Source organism: Ceratina calcarata, unplaced genomic scaffold (genome assembly GCF_001652005.2).
Source record: "Ceratina calcarata isolate Rehan_Ccalc_2016 unplaced genomic scaffold, ASM165200v1 scaffold525.2, whole genome shotgun sequence".
In the NCBI taxonomy this organism is placed as follows: Eukaryota; Metazoa; Arthropoda; class Insecta; order Hymenoptera; family Apidae; genus Ceratina; species Ceratina calcarata.
The window spans coordinates 55,602-77,193 of NW_017176396.1; the positions used below are offsets into that span (position 1 = coordinate 55,602).

The 21,592-nt window shown below is 36.0% G+C and overlaps 1 protein-coding gene across 15 annotated transcripts in view; it reads right to left on the minus strand.

Annotated features, from left to right (window-relative positions):
- trc (Serine/threonine-protein kinase tricornered) overlaps nt 1-21,592 on the minus strand; it is a 59,133-nt gene that overhangs the window by 11,453 nt on the left and 26,088 nt on the right. Inside the window, exons 1-2 of one of the 15 annotated variants that reach the window (XM_026816532.1) lie at nt 19,494-19,511; nt 15,781-16,112 (exon numbers count right to left, since the gene is read on the minus strand). The exons of 7 other annotated variants lie outside the window; for them this stretch is intronic. In XM_026816532.1, coding sequence (XP_026672333.1) covers nt 15,781-15,868 — 88 coding nt within the window. In that variant the 5' untranslated portion in view covers nt 15,869-16,112; nt 19,494-19,511. 7 more of the 15 variants (XM_026816530.1, XM_026816531.1, XM_026816529.1 and 4 more) reach the window with 7 other exon arrangements.

Genomic DNA, 21,592 nt, shown 5'->3' on the forward strand with positions numbered 1-21,592 from the left:
ATTTTTCTGTCATCAGTACTTCAATTTTGATGAACGTTAGATAATTAAAAATAAACAATTGCGAGAAGATAGAAGCCCAGAAGAATGAAATTCGAAGAATCTAAATACATAAGTTAGTCGTAAATCGCGGGGGACTGTCACAATTCAGAATAATGGGGCAGTTTATATTATTCTCCGATGTTTGCGAACATCGTGCGAAAATAGAGAAGACTTATGGCATGGCCCGGTTGCGACGATTTAAGGATTAGGAGAATACGAATTTATAACGGAACGTTGTTCGAGTATTGTGTGCGATGGATCAAAGTTCTTTCCCACCGTTCGTCATACGGCTTCTTTTCGGCACCGATTGCGTACAATGCGTTTGAATCGTGCACGCGGTGTACCTTTCAACACCGAGGAAATTTTATCCATCTACAGTTGGATAACAGTAATCTGATTAATGATTAAGCTTTTTAGAGCCACGAATTTTTACGCTTAAAATATTTGTGATGGTTTAAAGAATTGTATCTAAATTGAGATTTCTTTTACTGTTTAAAAATAATGATACGTATTATATTTTTGCTGTTCTCGACATTGTATATTTCTTTATACTTTCTATCTAAATTCAGATTTCATGCCATCAAGAATAATTATGTATGTTCTTGGACATCGCTGAACGTTACAAGTATTCTGTATATATTTTATAATTTTCTCTATAAATGCATAAAATTCGCAGTTTAATCATGACTAAGGTGACATCATGATCAATGATGACAATTAGTAATCTAGTAATTATGATTAATGAATAGCTTCGGTAATCAAAGAAAATGTAATCAAGGACATGATAGATTCAATAATCATTAATCACGAAATAATAATTTTTTTAATATGATCTAAGAAATAAATTTATTATGCCAGCTGTAATAATGAATAGATTTTAGAAGCACTAATTCTCTAATTAAAGATTGTAATTGTAATCGTGATTACTGATTACTTTTTATAATCAATTTCGAAAGTAATCGTGTCCATTGATTATAAAGAATATTGAATATACAGAAAATATAAATTTGCTGTGTGAAAGCATATTAAATATTAAAGATACATATAACTGCAACTGATAAATGATAAAAGAAAGCCATGTTTAAAATTAATTTCCTTAATTACAAACATAATAACAAACGTTTAATTTTGCATAAAAATCAGCAATCCCAAAATAATCGATTACTGCCTAACTCTTATCCATACAATTATCTGTAAAACAAAGAACCCATGTGAAAACAATTCTTCAGTTCTTGTTTCCCTTTCTACAAAGGAGTCGCAGACGTCCTTAAGATGTTCAGAGGAGATTAACCGTCTTTGTTATTGCATTGAATGACGCGGAAAGATCAGGGACCTCGTAATCTTGTTTCTTTCAGGAGAAGAACAATTACCATTCTTCGAAACAGTACGTTATAATAAGCGAAACCATTTTCGTTCGAGCTAAGGTATGCAGCCGATGCGCTGACGATTCAAAAACCCTCTTCTGCTATTCATGCGCGTTGCTCGCGTACAATTGGTGTTAAAATCGTATTTTCACTATGCAATACTGCGAAATGGTACTAGAAAATGTCAGCTGCAGGATGTACGAATAAACGGAAGCTCTGTCATCATAGAAAGCTACACAGGATATTCGCACTAAAATGATTGACATAGGTCTCTTTAACACTAAATCTATCTCTCTAATCTTTCTTACTCTACATTAATATACCCAATTTATATTTTGACAAATAAACAAAAGAATAATTGAAACATTATTTGTCACATGTTAACAAAAAATTCGACACCTTACGTAAAATCTTTCGTCTTTGCAGAATGATTTCTTAAATGCTTTTTAGTGCTAATACCCCATTCGTGCACTGGTAGACAGACTCCGCACCGGAAGCAATTCATGTGACATAAACGTATCGTAAACCGTTTATTTGTAACAAACAAGCCTCGCGTGCCATAAGAACATGAATACTACACGTCGTTGAACTTCGGTTAGAAATCGTGTGAAAGTGAAAACTCTGATTGCATCGCGCTGAGGTGACCTCCGATACGAGTGAACAAATAGAAAACCGTGTTCGAATCGAATGCACATGTGAAATGGCAAGATTGTTACTGCAAAACGAAAACCAATATATTTAGCGGCCATAACGATCTGTGGCCGGATAACGTTTCTGTACACTCCAAACATGTGCAAGTGAACTGATAAGCGAATAAGTTATGTAAATAATTCGCCATTTATACTTTTATCAATAATCGTAGTTTATTATCGCTGTCTTTAATTAATTCACACGTCAACTTTTACTTCCGTCAGTATACTGTAAATCAGTGATTCTCAACCACTGTGCCGTGGCATTTCAGTTTCAGTTCAGATTCTCGAAGTGTACCGCCACTACCAGGCAGTGGCTTCCCCCGTAATGAAAAGTATTCATTTTTTTCTACATTTCTTTATCGATTGACATTGCATTCAATCCAAATATTTATTTGGTGAATTCGGATTTTCGGCTTTGACCAATATAAAAACAAAGAACAAATCCAGACTCAAGCGGTAAAAATTTCGCCCGCCACCCCAAGAATATTTGGAGGAAACTCTCATTATGTTACAAATAAAAAGGAAACGTAATTAAAAAATTTTGGACAAATTCAAAGAAATTCCGGAAACCGTACATTTGCAAAAACTCATTTACTCAATACCATACAAAAGTTAGAAGAAATGTAAACTAAAATTGTAATACATGTATTCCTGCCAATACGAGAATCCATACCAGTTTCACGCAGCTTGGAGTAGTGGATTACGTAGATCCGAGTATTGACAAAAATATAAAAAGCATTAGAGAGAAAGAGAGAAATGCGGACAGCGACCGAAAACTGGTCTTTGCGCACTATGAACTCTCGTGACGGCAGGTGCAGATTTTGTCATCGAATATTAGTAAAGTCAAGTGATAAACTTGAAAATGAAGCCCTAGATTTTTACTGTAACGTAAATGACATGCATCCTATTTTTAATATTATTATTTAGCTCAGTGACAGATTTCTGTGTGCACTCAAATAAAATGCCATAAACTGAAAATCGGAAAGAAGTGATGCTTTTAGTTTTTGAACTAAGTACGTGTTCGTACATGTATATCGATCGTGCGTATCAAGCGCGACACAATCAAGCGGGAAAGATACAAGAGAAAGGAGAAAGGAGAAAGGAATGTGTATTCTATGTACCAGCCGCGTGTACATAATTACATGGTATCGTTTAAATGGAAGCGTTTATCGGCGATCCACGTAACTCGCGTTCCTTGCACTTTAAATCAGTCGAATTACAATAACATTAGGAAATCTGAGTGCAAATTATATCGCACAGTGGAATGCAATATAAAATATCATGTATTCGATTACACGCATTCTTCAGTCGTCATTCCGAATGATAAGAATACGGAAGGATACGTTACCGAACGCTTACAGTAGAAAAGAGAGGGATACCTCATTCACAAGTTTAATCACTTGACTTTTTCTATGATTATTAAAATAATTTTGCGGTATTCTTTTTCTCCCTTTTCCTGGATCTACGGTAACATACAAATGCCTCTACCATGAGGTGTCTTCTATAATCCTTAAATATTAAGATCATTTCAGTTGGACTCTTTTCTAACATTTATGTTCAGCTGATGTGAGAATTTTGTTACAATTTCCATTTTATTGTAGATGACTGACGTAATAACGTCTAATAATAATTGTACAGTGCCACTTTCAAGTTCAACTAATCACATCGTATTAATTCAATTACCGAAGAGATAGTATTTTGTGTCACACGAAAAAACAGTAGAAGCAACTGAAGTAAATAAAGATAATTTAAAAAATGTGAAAAAGTGTACGAAGACACCTTTTGGTTCTTTATTGATTGATTTCATTAAAACCTCAGAAAGAAACACATGTTAGTTTGTCAGAATACAAGAACACATTCCATTCTTTCATATAATAGTCGATGCAATAATTAATACAGTTATTGATACAATGTCTCCTCCCCTGATTGTTACAATAAATGTTGTAATGTTTCATATAATAATCGACCGAATAATTGATAGAACGTGGTACGAAATGGATGTTTACCTTATATCAGCCGTGTCAGAGAAGTGGATCAGAGTAATACTTCCTTTTCTTTTCTATTCACTACAACGAGTGTCTGGTGCTTATCAGAAAAACGATCTTTCTAATCGACGCGCCGCGAGAAACAGATTCGAATGAGCGAACTTCGCGAGGATCTCTTCTTAGAAAATAGTACGGTCGTTCGGCTTTGTAGGTGAATGTACCGTTTGTTTTATTCCGCTATACCGCGCGATACGTACACCACACATATCCTCATTTAGTGTTACCTGAGAAAATCGATGAACGAATTTATTATCGGCTTGTGCGTATTATCTAATTGACAACGAGCGACAATAAAGATGTTATCAAAAATTTGCTTGATAGCTATGAACGTAGTAATATAATGGAGAAATTATTCTATTTTTTACATTCTGATCAATCTGTTCTCGAACAGTATCGATTTTATTAGATAAAGCAATTTATAAAAAACTTATGATAAGCCGATTTTCTTATCTATACCATTTCGCTCTTGTAGCACTATCAAATCTGTAGTCTAACAAATATGAGGATTAATGACGTGGTTGTAACAGGATTAATTAAAGAATATTTTGACTCAAGGACTATTACAATAAAACATTTTCGATATAATTTTCTCTGAAAATGATCGTCGAGGAAGATATCGGCAGCAAATGGACATAAACCAAACGGATCGTTCAGGAAAAGTGGATTTTCTATTGAAAACTTTCGTTCGAGCATCGTATCTCACGGTCAAGTACAGCTCGGCTTTACGAATCGATATGGGAGAACGAGTACTTTCTGGAACGAGTAGTTGTATCGCACCAAATACTACACAGAGCACAAGTCCAATAATACCGCAAAAACTTCGTGTTTCGCACAACGTGAGAAACGTGTTGTATAAATAACGTAAAAGAGAATGCGTCCAATATTAATCCTGTGTTTCGCTGAACAGCTCTTTCGAAACGAAAATAGTATCAATTCGACACAGAATAAACCTGACAATGTTAAGATTAGATTTCTGATTTTATGGACGGATATAAAGAATGAATGGATTGGAAATAGAACTGTAAGAATAGAAATGCAATGTTATGATTAAACTACGGATTTATATAGAAATTCACTATCTAAATGCAAATGTAAAGATACGTACAAATGATTTCTTTTATCTACAGGTATCGAAAATCTATTTAGATAAAGATATAAAGTACGTCGTTATCTTTGGAGGGTAAATGAAATCTCGTTTCATTTTTTAAATCGACATCACAAAAGTTTTATTTAAAAAGATCTACAGCCTACTGATCATTGATGAATCTGTTAATAATCTGTATTTACACATGTAATGCATTCCTTATCCAATAGACGGATTCTATATTTTTTTAGCACATTAAATTTTTCTATAAAAGCATCAAATTCGCAGTCTATTAATTAACAAATATAATACTAGTACCAATTATGACAAGTTTCAAACATTTATTACTTAGGAAGTAAGGAATTATCGGATTTCAGAAAAAGGAACGTCCTCGCAGTCGTCACATAATTAGTCTCATTTCTTCTGAGCACAATGGAAGGGTTTTCCCACGCGTAGTGAACGTATAATGATCGACGATTATCGCATAAAATACAGAATTTTCTATTAACCTGTGCACGATTCAAGCCAGTATAGTCTCTCGAAAACGGGAATGATCCATCGGGAATCGCGGGAAGAATGCCTACACGAAGTTCTTATAGCAACCATTATTCGTCCGTTCACCGTCGCGAAAACGTGACGCGCGTTTAGAACGTACAGAATGTACACTACCGTGCATAAGTATTTGGACAGATTCACGTTACTGAAATAATATAATAAGTACTTCTACACTTGAAAATGCAATTAACGAAACTCGTAGACTTGTTTGATAGATAGATTGAGACTCCCTAGATTTGAAACGTTTCTTTGAACTAATCCACAAATCGGGACATTAAAAAATTTGGAATAAACAATATGAAATAGGTTTCACACATGAGACAGCTTTTTCTTTATTCCATTATGCATGGTACTGTTTCAAAAGGGGGTCATAATAATTGAGGCGGTATTTTATAATAGATACTTTTACTTTAGCACGCTCGATCGGAATCGAGAGGTCAACGTAGCTTTAATTGAAACGCGATTGAACGATTCCTTTCTTTGTCCTTGCACCATTATAAGTATATGCCTTCGTTCACGTAGCTATCGAGCAAATGAACATAAATATTTTTTGCATACTCAACAATTAATAACTATATTAGTAATATTACAACTATAAATAACAATCAAAATTGAACACTTGGCTTTACATTATTAAATTTCTGACAGACAAAATACTGCTCAGGTTGTAATAAAGCTCGTCCACCACATACATGCATTTAGATGAATATTGCGCATCGTTTTGAACACGTGATCCAGATCTTAATCATTACCAAGAAAAACTTATTAAGGCACGAAAAATTAAAGAGAACGATTCGTAGAATAATGAATCGTAGAAAAGATGAAAAGAGCACGCGCAGTAAGAACAGTCGTAGGACAATATTTATGTATGTATAACTGTGTCACGCGGATACCCGGAGTCTCTGAGTCACTCGCTCCCGTTCGCTTGGCCGAGAGTTCGTTGCTCATCGCGGCTTCGTATCGTGCCCCGGTCCTGTGCTCTTTCACCTACTAACGGTTACTTTACGGTTCTTCGACTCTTGCCAAACGCACCGTGTTCACGTCGCCTACACTCGCACGTCCGAAGCCAAGCGCCATCGAATCGGTTTTCTTTTCGATAGAATGGGAAACGTTTAAGTCAGCTGTTCACCATCAACTGATCAATGTTAACTTTCTGTGCATGAAATCTATTTTTTCTTGAAATCTGAATTCGAAAAACTGGAATTATGCATTAAATCTTGTCTGATAAGATTTATTACTAGAGATCCTAACATATGTGTTGGATTTTATATTTATTATAAAACGATTCGTAAACATGTAATCTGGAGACGAAAGATGGAGACTCAAACATGTGATTTTGGTATGCCTACAATATGATCGACAATATGAGGACAAAATAAGAAAGAAACTCTTTTCTGAAGTAAGTACTGAGACAATCTAAAACAAGGAAGGGTATCTAAAACACGTGACTCCACAGATAAAAATCTAAAAGAGTAAGATTTGGCGATCTATGGTTAATTATTAATTAAAATCGTGTACCTAACGAATTTCCAAACACGATTTCCTCGAAACTGGCGCCCCGTATGGAAAAACCATATTTCTTGTTTTCGACTAGATTTTATAATATAATGTATTGTTATTATTGTTTATAATTCTCGCGGAAATTAGTAATGGCTTTACTGTTTTCCCAGCGGGTTACAACGGTTCAAAAGTCTTAAAATACAAATTATAGTGGAGAGCATGTAATGAAAGCATTTAAATGGTAAGTCTGGAATTAACTCACAGGCGGATGACATGTGATGTCGATGGATAATAATGATATCCGATGAGACTATGTAAAGATTTACATCGCGTAGGTTTGCTTACGATCTCGAGAATTCCCTGAAATCTTTCCAGGATCGCGCCAACGAGCGCAAAGAAAATAATTTTGACGGACTGAAAATAAATCGGCCGGCGTTCGAGCATCACTCAAAATATACCATATATCCGAGAGAGTCACCGGACAAACACTTGTCCCGAATTCGTGAATCATTCGAAAGCAATGAGGCGAAATACCGCTCTAAATCGTAGCTTTCGAACGTTATTACTAGACTGCAATGTCATGCATTTGTAGAGTCGTATGATAGATAAGCAGAAAATATAACGAATGAATGTGGTGCGCAAGAACATGCATAAGTAAAGTACACATCATTATTCTCGAAGGCTCGAAACAGATCTTAATGTAGATTTCATTTTTTAAATTGACATCACATTTCTAAAAACCCGCAATCTAGATATTACGAAACGATACCTGCGCCTACCGGCCACGATTTTCCCTTTCACACTTTGCCCTCTCAATTTCTTTCAATTCCTTAAAACGCACACGATTTTTTCAAAGGAAAAATGCAAGTGAAACGGTTTTAAAAGAAATTCGTCTAGAAGTCGGAATATTATGTTAGGTAGTAAGTTAGTATCAGGTTTAAACTCGTATCGGTATGCGAGAAGAAATCGAGAGGAGATATGAATACCCTATGGAACGAGAACGTGTCGCAAGGGAAGCTGAAACGAGTCTGTACCTTCCTCGTTATCGTCGTCGAAGCGGTTTTACGCGACTGCGCATCGTTCGGTTCGGTCAGCTGTGAGACTGTCGCGTGGTCAAAATGGTATCCAATTTTAGAGGAGCCTCTCGGGCCAAGACACCGCAGGGGACAACACGCAGACGTTCAAAACGGCTCCGAGAACACGTAGGTCTCAACAACGCGCACTTCGTTTCCTCGCAAAGGTTTCACCCGATGATCGACAACAACGCGACAACGTACCACCACTTTAACAACCGTACCGTGCCAATCCTCCTCGTCATTCGAGCTTCTCCACGAGGAACACGTTAGAAAGGGGAACGCGACAGCGCGTACCATGCGGAACAGCCGTAACGAAACGCATCACACGAGAGCCAGTCGGCGACTCCCGGTCTCTTTTCTCGGGTTCTCTTCTCTCGCCTCGCCACGATCCGTGATCCAACGCAGCCCGAGGGGAAGAAAGACCAGGAAAGATCGACGGTAGCGGGTAGTGGGAGTCGAAGAAGAAGGAGGAGACCGAAAGTGCGCGCGACTATCGGACCGGACTACTACCTCGACGAACGACGTCGGCGAGAGGGACGATATTGGCTCGTCACCTGATCGCGGTCGTCTGCCCGCGCGCCTGTCCGTTTCTTTACCCCTTCCAACCCTTCCTCCTGTTCTTTTTCTCTTTCTCTACTAGCCTATACCGCATGGAATGACTCACTCAATTGATCCGACCAACACCTAAATTGTTAATCGTTGTGTAAGAAATTCGACGATGAATATTAAATTAATGTGAATTGGCTTCATATCCTTATATTAAGATAGTAGTCGTGAAAGCTAATTTTCTTACAATCTTTATTACATTATTATTTACCGGTGGTTAAAATTTAAAGAACCCTAAAGTAAGATATTCATTCTCAAAAATTCACTTTTTAACATGTAATCCCCATAATGACTTCTCGCAAAACTGATATGTTTAATTATACTAAAAAGAACTACTTTTACAGTGTTTACAAGAAATTACTTTATCATGGAAAGAGTTCACAAGAATCGTACATTACAACATCAGTGATCAAACATTGCAAATTTATAAAATATATATAAAGTAGAGTAAGAAAGAGCGCTTAGAAGAGTAGAAATATAAAGTTAGGTTCGAGCTATATACTCATATTTAAAACTTTCTTACTGTCATTTTGCTGTCAGTAAAAAATAGAGGTGGTATCTGTCTATCTATAGGCGTTAGGCAGGAAACTTTTGAATGCCATTCTAGCACAACTATTACCTTAAACAAGACAGAATTGTTTCTCTAGTTTCCTATAAATATGTGTACGTGTAAAGTGTTATTTTTTGCAAGGAATGTAATTTGTAGACATGAGCAAAATTGCAACATCTCATTACTAAATCAGTCTCACGTTCCCATACTAACACCATATCCTTAATGCGTTTATTTACACGGTATCTGCTTTGCCACCACGCAGGGTGCATTCACGTTTCAGGTCACGTGGCACCCTGTATGCTGGGCAATAACTCGACACTTAAATTGTTCGCAGTAACGACAACATCCTTATCAAAAACACAAATCATGCAAGTTCATCAGCTAATGGTTTATTTAAGCACAGTATCTAACGATTGACGATTAGGGTGATTTCGTTTCAGTAAATATGAAATATGCGTCAGTAGAAAAATGTACTAAAAGAGGCAAGAGGGACGTTGTGCCAGATTCAACTAAAAAACTATCTTGATCACAATACTACTACAGTTTTCAAGTTTAAGTTGTGGACATTTGAGAACCTTCTTTCCCTCGAGAACTTTTAAAATAGCTTTCTATTCGCTATAGCAGGCACAGTAATGAAACAGACGAACTGTTTAAGTGAACAAACCACACTAGAAGTAGCAGTACACTCTTCAAAAAAGTATTAATACACTCTTTAAAGCAGAATAACAGAATTGATACGATTAGCATAAAAAAAATGTTAGAAAGTTGCAGTTGATCGAAGTCACACGGAAGTAAACGTCTCTCTTTTCAGCTTTTTTATCTAAGCGTATAATGAAATTTTGTATAGCACATTTCGAAAATGTATATTACTTATGCACTTAAACAGCGTTAAGATTTCAAACAACTATCTAGCATACTATAGAATTGGTACAGATCTTCAAAACTATACTGTAAATATGCTATACAAATTTTTACTATAAATCTAGGTAACACAATTAAAAGAAGCAATTTTTACTTTTTTCCTCATCAGTTATAATTTGTTTAATATTTCTCTCCTAGATAATGTATTAAACTAACCCTCCAAATGTCTCAAAAAAATTAAAATCCTATGGACCAATATTAAAAAAGTTATTCTGTCTTAAGGAGGGTTTTTAAAATACTTTTTAGCCTCACTGTAGGCATTGTAGAGGAATGAACGTTCCGTGCAAGAGCAGCCGCCGCTTAGAAATGCAGCGGCACGACCCGCTCACGTTGCCCTCCATCCACGACGTCCACCACTTCACGTGGGAATATTGATTTCACCGCGTCAGCTGCTCGCTCGGCATTGCTTGCCTAGTCGTAACCAGTTCGTACCCCCTTCGTTCATTCCACCCTTGCCCGATCCAATTCGTACACTTGTTCTGCCACATTACGGTTCTTAACCCGGTCCCAGTGAAATCCTTCCACAAGCTCGCGTGGAACCACTTCCAGAAAGCATGTGACACGACTTTTGTGTACAGTGCTGTCCACTTAGCATACTAGTTTCCTATCTCGTTTATTGATTCATTAAATTCGTGAAATCCACGTGTTTTTAACATCGTTGCTTCATTAACATTTCTTTATAACGAACGTGTTTCTATGTACCTAGCCATTATCAGTGGTTGGAAAAATATGTTCACAGATATAGCTTCGGGTAATAATTCTCGAGCTGTGTTTGATATGTTCGTCGATAATATTTAAACTCATGTACACTTTAGAGTTGACTTCTTCAATTGATTTCTAGGCAATTATAGAAAATCTGTCAGTATTTAATCAAACATGTTAACCAATTTTCTATAACTGCCTAAAGATCAATTGAAGAACTCAATCCTAAACTAGGTGAATTTAAGTATTATCCGAGAAGCGTACGACAGGTTTTTAGATGATGCAGTCTTATTTTGTAACATCAAATTTAATTTAATTATCGATTAACTGGGATAATTAAGAAACTAGAACTCCTACTAGGGCAATAAGATAAGTAGAGCGTTAATATTATTGGCCAAAAATAGCGGTCCAAAAAAGTCGACTTTTCATCCTCACATTAACAGATATTTAGGTCGTTAAGTACCTCTTCAAAAAGCAGTCGCCACTATTCAATGAGATTATGCCGTTGTTTAATAAAATAAGTGTTACAAAGGGAACCGAAAATCATAATTACTATGCCTTGGAGTTTATCTACTTTTATGCGAAAAAAAAGTTGTTCTGAATAAAATGTAGCGCACTAGGTTTAAATTCCGAAGAGGTACTTGATGTGCTGACAATCCTTTAATATAAGAATGACAATTTTTTAGACCTATGTATTGCACTACTTTTGTCAGGTTGTCAGTCGAACAGAGCAAATGATATCAAAAATTTACCGACAAATGTAAAAAAGTCACGTGGTAGCTTTACCCTCTTAAATTGATTTTTAAAGATGAGAGAATGTACAATTTTTAGTGCACCACCAAGGATGAATCGATTTTCAAAGTAACGTGTAACATACGTCCGAGGTCGAGCATGAGCTACATCCTGCAATCGATTCGCTAAACTTGGATACCGTACACCGAAAACAAACGCGAACACATTATGAACAGCAAGGAACTATTGGAAATTCTCATTCATTTCCAAACTGAAACCACAAGCTTTAATCAAGAAATCCGGAGCTTATGTCAGGAACAGATTGTGAACAAAAGCTGCAGCTTCCTCGATTTAATTTTATCAACAATTAATTAAGTTACGTTTAGCAAAATAAAAGTTGTACATTTTTTAATAATCTCTCTTACCATTCAGCCAAGATATTAAATTTCGGTAGTGGAAGATTTTTCATACTTATTCCTCATTCCTTCCCGAAAAAGTAACGATACTCACCTGAAACAAGAGAAAAAAATAATGGTAATCCTCTTCGATTACAAGAGAAATAAAGAACAAAAGAGTTAAGAATAAGAGCGAAAGGAGCTTTATTGATTTTTTGACCGTCTGATCCGTGGCCACAAAAAAGGAGAGTACCGGAGGGTAGCCAAAAAAGTAGATGGAAGCGGGCCACTACCACCACCACACCACCTCGTTCTATATTTCTATACTTCAACGATCCAGGCTCTGTATCGTAATTTTATAACAGAGCAAAAAATATCAGTGACTGCAAAATTGCAGTTGTTATTGCTCGCATTAAACTTCTCCTCTGTCCTAAATTTAATTCCAGTTCGTAAAACTGAAAATCCAACGAATCATGTTGAATGCTCAATATTTAGAGTAATATGAACGAGAATTTGTTCAATCATTTTGTTAAACCATATTTTGTACGAATTCGTTATATGAAGGAAATCATTAAATGGATTTATTCTATTTTGATAAATTCGAACGTATTATTATCAAAGTATAGAATAAAATCCATAACTAGCGGATGATTATAAATGATACTTCATACTGAATCACCCTATACATTAATCTTCACAACGAAAGTCTCGTTATTAAAATTAAAAAAACATATATCCTGAAACATCTGGACAAATCATGGGTTTTATAAACTGGTATACATTCGAACGCGAAATTGATTTATGCCAACGAGCAAACAGGTAAAAAATGTTCAAATACGTTTCCATTCGCACGCGAGGCGAGTTGATCCTTGTCTACTGCTTCGTCATAGTGTTCCATACCTGTGTTGCCACGGTAACAGCCTAGATTCGAGAGGTTGGAGATGCGGACCTATAGAGAAGACAAAGAGCGCACACATTTACACGTTTACGTGCACGCATACCGGTGAAAATTTCTCTCGTCGCGAAGAAGAGCGAAAGAGAAGGGTATACAGAGGAGAGGAGAACGCTGGCAAGAGGGAAAAGGAGCTATCGTCGCTCGATTGTGTCCCTTTGTTACGGATTTCCGGTTTCGTGGGCTCACAGCGGACGTAAACAGCAATTCATTGAAATATATGAGAATGCACGGAGTGCACGTGTACAGACGATGCGAAATCCGATTTAAAGCAGCGTTTACATCAGCTAACTTTTGATCATGCCATTGAGTCCATCTACCACTAACAGTTTAATTAAAACATTTACATGAAATCGTCGGCGATCTAAGATCAATTTACTGTGTAAGGTCAATTTACTCTATCTGCATGTTAAGTCGTTTTTAACCAAGGCTGTTTTTTCTGTTTCCCACATTTTTCTTCGAATTTGTTTAAAAATTGTATCAAGGTAATGTATAGTAGTAAAGAGTATTAATTAAACGCAGCGCGCTTTTATTACACCGTTCAATAAATGGAAAGTTCAATAATCGCTAACGGGCAGCAACGTAAACAAGACAAAATCGGCACAACCTGATAGCGTTTCATTTCGATTTCTCGTAATTATACAGAAATTTTAATTAGAATTTTGTTCAAAAGAAATTATCGTAAGTGAAACCGAACGTGCGAATGTTATTTAAAAACAACCGCCGTCTTTCGAAAGAAGATTTCACTTTTGCTGGTGTATTATGTTTAAATAAAAGGAAACCGACGATTCACGTCCTCGTGTTAATTCGCAACAGTACATTCGAAATTCTCTAATGCATCTTCTCTCATTTACCTCCGAGGCTTGGAAACTTTAAAACCGACTTCCTACGTCGATTGCATTCATATTGTCCCGTTAATTCTTGACAAACGGAAATTTATATTTCTCTCCATTTCTCTCTTTCGCTCCATGTAATTGCAAGAATTTCGTACGCGACCCGACCTCGTCCTGAATTTCATTCCTGCAGGGTCATTCGGGAATCCGGTGATCCTACTCCCTCTAGCTAGCGCAGTATTTTTCAATCCCGGAATCGTGATAAGTTCGCACATCGAAATTCTTACATTTGTCTCCACACACTATTACCGTTACTGAATGACTCGAATACTATTGTACTATTTAATTATTATACTGAAGAAGAATACAAAGTAGACACCTAGCACAAATCGTACATTAAATATTGCAATAAATATTTAACAAAAAAATAGTCTTCATAATTGTCTGACAATGAATTAGAACCATAGTTAATTGTTGGAACCTCATTACCACGTGAATAATCGCTGTTGAAAGTTATAACGAAAACTCGCAAACGCGACAGCATTATGCATTTGAATAGAAATTAACACGTAATAGATGACTTCAACTGTGGAAAGTGAAAGTACATCCGTCTGGCGACCAATGTTTCGTTTCCATCTATTTCGTTCTGAACGTACCTATCCACATATTTCATTTAAACAAGCTGTTATCCTGGAACGTACATACACATGTATGTGCCTTCTAGCTATCCGCATTAACTTTATCACACGCGAAAGTCATGCGTTATTAATAAACATATTTCGATAACTAAAAGCGAATTTTCATAGAAAGAAATTCTTAACATGATCACATTATCGTGTATTTAGATTATGTGACCTCCTGATTGATATAATAAACGATATAATGTTTCACTTGCTGATTGATACAAATAAATGATATAATATCTCATAAAATGATCGATTCAATAATTGAGACCTGATACGAGAACGGTGTATCATGATAGTTATTGCTTAACACAAGTATACAATTCCAATAGTAATTACTTAAATTCGGTGTTTATCTTGTATATTTCTATTAAAAAAAGGTTTCATGAGAAGTAACTTTATCTTGGTATATACGCTATAAAAGATGGTTAGCCTTGAAATTCTCCAACGACAAAACAAATATTTGTGTAGCTCTCTAATGTTCATGTGTATAAATATTCATAGTGCAATTATTATTCGCATACGTGTTCTCGTATTTGTTGTTGGAGTAATGCTGTTTTAATCAGATTATTGTTACGATGTTAGATGAGAAATAAGTTTATACATATGAGACAATACTAGTCGTTTCTCAGTTGTCGAAACACACAGATATGCAACAAGCAGTTGAGAACTGAGGGACGACTATAAATTCCAGACTTATAGTTATAGTATGATGCGAATGGGTTAAGGATTAAGCGAAAATTCGATAATATGTACAGAAGTGTCTAGAAATTATAAACGCTGGCTGTAATGTACAAAACTTGGATGGGCATTTCAATATTTAAATGATAAAATAAATGTTCATCTGAAACACGCTTGTAACAAATATGATTTAGAGAATTCCTTTCATTATTTAAGTATTGCAATATGCATGTAGATTTTTATATACATTACATACATTCTTTATATTTTCTGCTTATGCATAAAATCCGTAGTTTGTAGTAATAGATTCTCGGTATGATTAGACAGCAGATAAGAAACGTGATTCACTATCGATCGTTCAACTGACCCGACAGATAAGGCCTGCCACAGGTGAGGTAGCTGCACATCTGTCCTATCTTCGTCCACGCAGTCTTGAACAGTTCCGAGTCGTACATCGATAACCGCTGCCAAAGTACACGTTTCCTTCCCGATTAATTTGTTTCACTCGATCGACGTTCTTTCCTCGACCCGAATAAGCACGCACCTTTTTCGACAGCGACTACTCTTTATCATTTAACCAACAACGTTTTTTCTTTTCCACGACATGATTCCCGTCCACTTACGTGTGCATTGCGCAACGTTCACGAGTTATCAATGAAGGTACGCGCCACCATCACACGTGAATGTCGATTGAACTTTCTAAAATTTCACGGAAGTCCTGATAGAAAAATTAACACGAACGAGAAAATTTCCAAGAATATGAATTAAATGCGTCGACATTAGACTGCAGATTTTTATACATAATATAACATTTGTGGTGATCAGTTAATAAAATGAATTTCAGATAGAAATAAGAGTTGCATTACGCAGTTACTTTTGGTATTTTATAGATGGATATAAAATTATACGCACATGTTATGCGTTACATGCAACGCTCATGTCACCTGTTGTACATTTCATCTTTCTATAAATGCATAAAGTCCGCAGTCATGTTAATAACATCGTTATAAAACAATTTTTCCCATTAATACTGTAATCAAATTGCCCTCACTACTTTATTTGGAAAATGTGCACGTATTCTACTTTCCTTTGCCATTCTCTTTTTTGATTTAGACAGAAGTAATAACGAAACACACGGCAGATTATGTGGACCGTGTGGGATGGAAGTAAACGAAGACAATATAGTTACGAGCCAATTGTGAGCAGCGACGTTTCGATGACGCCAAGTCGTACACACCTACGAGTTTTTCCACGTGTCCTCGAATTAAAACAAGGTCCGTTACGCATCGAACTCGCACGGTGAGAGCTACTTTTTTTTATGCACACACCGTTACGATAGAAGGCGCAGAATTTTTATACGTACAAGACACGCGATACCTCTGTCGGATTTATTTAGGTCTTCATGAAGTCCAATATTAAAAAATTTATTCAACTTTATAATGTGTACGGCTTCACTGTACGTATTATTCTTATATCACACTGAATCGTTAAATAGATTTTATTCTACAGAAATGAATATGTATGTATACAAGCACTTAGTGCATTTACATAGACTGTTCTAATAGAAACTATACTATTTGTGTAATAGAATGTTCACATAATAGGCATTCATATAACGGTGGTTCTACTTAAATTAGGCTGATGCATATGAAACGTTCGCTTCATTCTCAAGTTCCAGTTTTCTGAATCATCATATTTTCTCTTGTCCATTATTATCAATTCAATTGAATTTATTAAAAGATTCATTTTGTTACATGTTATAAAAATAATCAGTACGGTGATCGATTCGTTTCATACAATTATTACAAAAGTTAATAACAACAAATTGGGTAGTAGTACAATTGTGTGAAACTGAAATTACAAACAATACTCACAATCTTTAATACATCTGAGATAATACAAATATTTAATTATTCAACAATGTTTCACTGATAAATAGACTTCAAAGTTTATGCATTGACGACAGAATTGAGTATACAAGAAAATATAGCGTACATGTGAATAATTAAACAATACTTATATTAGGAAACAAATATTTATGTAAAATACATTTTTAATTGAATATTATAAAAATCAACTAATAAATTATTTAAATGAAACGCTTGCTGTTGTATAAAAACGGAAGCATTTCATATGCACCAATTTGAAGATTCTACAATAGAAATACAATTACTCTGTACACAACAAGAAGTAAAAATGGAACTTAATGCTCATGTTAATGAATAAAGTAAAGTAACACGTGTATTCGCTCCGACTCTCCCTCAAAGAACTTCCTAACGCTTTGCACATAGCCGCCGCGTATAAATAAGTAATTATTATCCTTGACTCTTGATTAAATCCTGCTACATCGGCACGACCTTCGCACCCGCGATGAATTACGTCACCGAAAACGTACAACCATGCTCTGCACTCGGCCGTACGACACTAACTAGCTTATTTACAGGTTCCTTTACATTTTTTTATTCGCAATTACAAAGGGGGAAAAGTAACATCACATTGTGCAATCAGCAGAAACGCTATTTTTGGACCAAACGAACCGTTGACGTTTTACGGGCAAAACAAATTCTATATCATTGCAATAAAATAGAATAGAATGAACAATCAGGTTTTTATCAAATTTCATGTACTGCTAGATGAAACTTTTAAAAAAGACGTAGTTATACTTTTACGTAATTTACCTTGACTATTTGACTTGACTTGAATAATTATTTTCGAGTAAAAGGCATGTTTTCAGTAAATGTTTGGCTTTTAGTAAAAAAAAAAAGTATTCAGCAATATCTGATTGTCAAATGCTTCGCGCTATGTAAATATAGACAAAGAAAGTGCAGTTCCTCATAAAACACAGTAGATAGTTATTTTAATCAGGGTCTCGTCGTCTGAAATATATATTTACCGATAGAGACTTAATCAGCAAAATGTTCTTGCCTTGAGGAAATATCAGCAATCGACGGCTAATTCGTATGTTAGCGGATGCGATAAAATTATCGCGTTCTCATTTAATCTATCTATTTAACTTCGTAATTCTTTTCGCGAATGAATTTTCTTAATACCCTCGACTGTCTACATTCTAAACCGAAAATTCTACTAACGTTTATATTAAAACTGAAACTATTTAAACGCGACACCAATATGGTTTAGCTATGAAGGAGCTACGATGAGAAACCGAGACTGGTTAGAAAAAAGATGCCACGCTTATATGAATTTTAAATTACTTTTCGTGGCTTCTAACACGAACTGTAAATTCATTTACCAAATTTCGCCGGCGAAGAACGTAATATCGAACTCCTAAACGATAAAGTCGCGTTACACCGTAAAGAGGATAAACCGCGAATTTATTTCGCTCGTATCTTCTACTTCAAACTGTAAACTCATCCGGTGAACTCAATAGTTAGGGGATTCAGTTAAAAAGTTGCCGCAACAGGTTGCTACTTCTTACTTAATGAACTTCGTTTGTCATTTTTTACGAAGTTGAGACAAATCGATTGTAAAATCAAAGCACGTTTCAAACGTTTATTGGAGACCGTAAGAGAAAAGTTAAAAATCATGTCCCTTACTTTTCTATTCGAGACTTCGGCGAATAGTAATTCTTTTTAGTTCTTTGTAACACATTACATAATAAAGCTATCTAACACCCCAAGGAATATTAATCTGTTTGGTCTAATATTAAAAGTGTTATTCAGGTTTGAAGTACCTACTTTTATCTTACACTTAGTCAATGAACTAACGGAAAATCATGAAAACGAAGAGGAAACAGTATTACGATTAAACTAATTCCTCATCTCCCATTAGGATTACAATACACAATAAGAGGGACGTAAAATGCTAGAATATCTAGGGACGAAAGTAAAGGCGGAGTGGCGAGCTGTACTCGTGACAAACAACACCGTGTACGACCATGAGCGATGACGAAACGATCGCAGAGAATTGGAAAGGAACGGAGAGAGCACACAGGATGTAGTCGCAAGCACCGATACGCTCTCAAAAAAGTGGCGCGCGAAACAAGCGAGTAGTTCACCGCACACAGCACCGGGACGCAAACGGAATCGGAACAGACACGAAGAATAAGAGGCGATGAATTACGCGAATAGTTGGCGCCGATGTACAGACGAACGTAAACTCGGTGACCGTCTAACCGAGTGACTGAACGATCGACTAACCGTTCGTTGGTCAGCGAGTCCGAGTGGATGACACGCGGTATGAAAATAGGGGGACTCGATGTGTGCCCACGCGTGAACGTGTATATGCTCACGCACGTTTCTTGCGTATTCGAGGAACGTGCGTCGCCACTCCAATTAGACCTGTACTTATTCGTTCCACGTTCGAGAGAGTTCCGTATCAAAACTAAGTATGAGAATTTCAGCGGGTATTCTCGCGGCCACACAAACGGCTAGACATCACCGATTATATGTTCGCAATTTCTGCGATGCGGCTCTCAGTGATTGCGTTTCCAACACTCCACTTGTACCAGTATATTCGTACTTGATGTATTAAGACTTAATTTGTTCCTCATATTTCTCACTATATTTCTGCTTGATGTATTAGTGAATCAAAGTGATGCAACCGATGTTATAATTAACGTTTTATCTTGTTAGTCTTCAAGTAAAGATTCTGTGTATGCGCATCTTAGTTTTAGACTGCGGACTTTCACATAAAATAGAACATTTACAATTTTAAATAAAAAAATTCGTGGCACAATAAAATGTCTTTTACTATTTAAGCATTATCGTATCCAATCAATTTTTGACATTTTATTATATTTAATTTCCCTCATCAATCTACAGTCTACTTATCGTTACATCAGTTTTAGTGTAAAAGATGGAACGAGATTGGGTTGTAAAAATTAGAAAACTGTGGATTCATTGATATGGGAACGCGTCAAAGTAGAAATTAGCAATAAAAATGTCCTAAGATTTCACAAGTTTAGTGATGATAGTTAAAAACTTTTTCATAGAGGAAACCGGTTAAACGAAAGCGACCTTTGGAACGATGAAACTGGTAAACCGAGAGTTATCAATCGTTTGGGTAGCCCCAATCGTGTTTGCGGTAGCGACAGTGGCCGCGTCGTTCCCGATGTCGACGCCATGCTGCCGATCTAAAGTTCCTCGGTTAACTGTACTTTGGATCAAACCGCGCATGCATGCCCACTTTCCTTCCTCATTAATAGACAGTCGATTCATATGCAAAATAAAATATTTATGGTACCAGTTTAATAACATGAATTTCGGGAAAAAGTTTTTTATCATTGTAGGTTGCCCTGTCTATAAGTTAAAATAATGACACGTGGTTTAAGCTCAGATGCAAAATTTAAAACAAGTGCCATTACTTTAACTCATAAACACAACAACCTTAAATGTTACGATTTTCTTTATTTTTAAATGTTTGTAACTCATAGCAAAATTAACAGATTTTGAAGAAACTCTATGCTGTGCACATAATTAATTTAGATTTACAAATGGGATGTTCCAAGTATGCATTTAATATATTATAAAAATATTAAATACAAACGGTAAGCTACTGAAACTCGCGTATAAAAAAATTGCTATGCACGATAAAGGTTTCAAATTTCGAATTTACTTGCAACGCTGGTGGATTAGAATGGAATGCAAAATGCTCGCAGTTAACTGGCGGTGCACGCAATCGCCGATCCACATCGTGAGAATTACTTGTTCCCATTGTTATCTATCTGTTATCGTCTGATCAGAACTGCTAAGCGAGCCTCGACGATATACACTCGGTCACTTATAACACTTGACGCAAGCGTTCTCCAAGCGAGAAACAAATCGAAGATGTAGAAATCAATGAGACTAGTCCTTTTTCTCTAACTCTTTATTACTCGTTTCCAACCTGCTCCGGTTAACGACGCGAAAACTTCAAGACTCCTCGTATTACACGTACCTCGCAACAGGTCTTCAGTTTTGTTGCCGATTTAAATCCACTCGATTGCATGGTTATTGCTTTTCTCTTTTATCGTTATCTCACTTTTCACTCTCGGTTTCTATCGCTTCCTTATTACTAAACTCAGTACTTCATGCATTTATAAAAAGACTGAATGTGCAGACATTACAAATAGTATATGTAACAAAACAGTGAATGCATATTTCATTGTTTAAACGATACGAGAAATGTCTACACATATTTTTTAAACTTATATAAATATTTCATTTTGTACAAAAATCTAC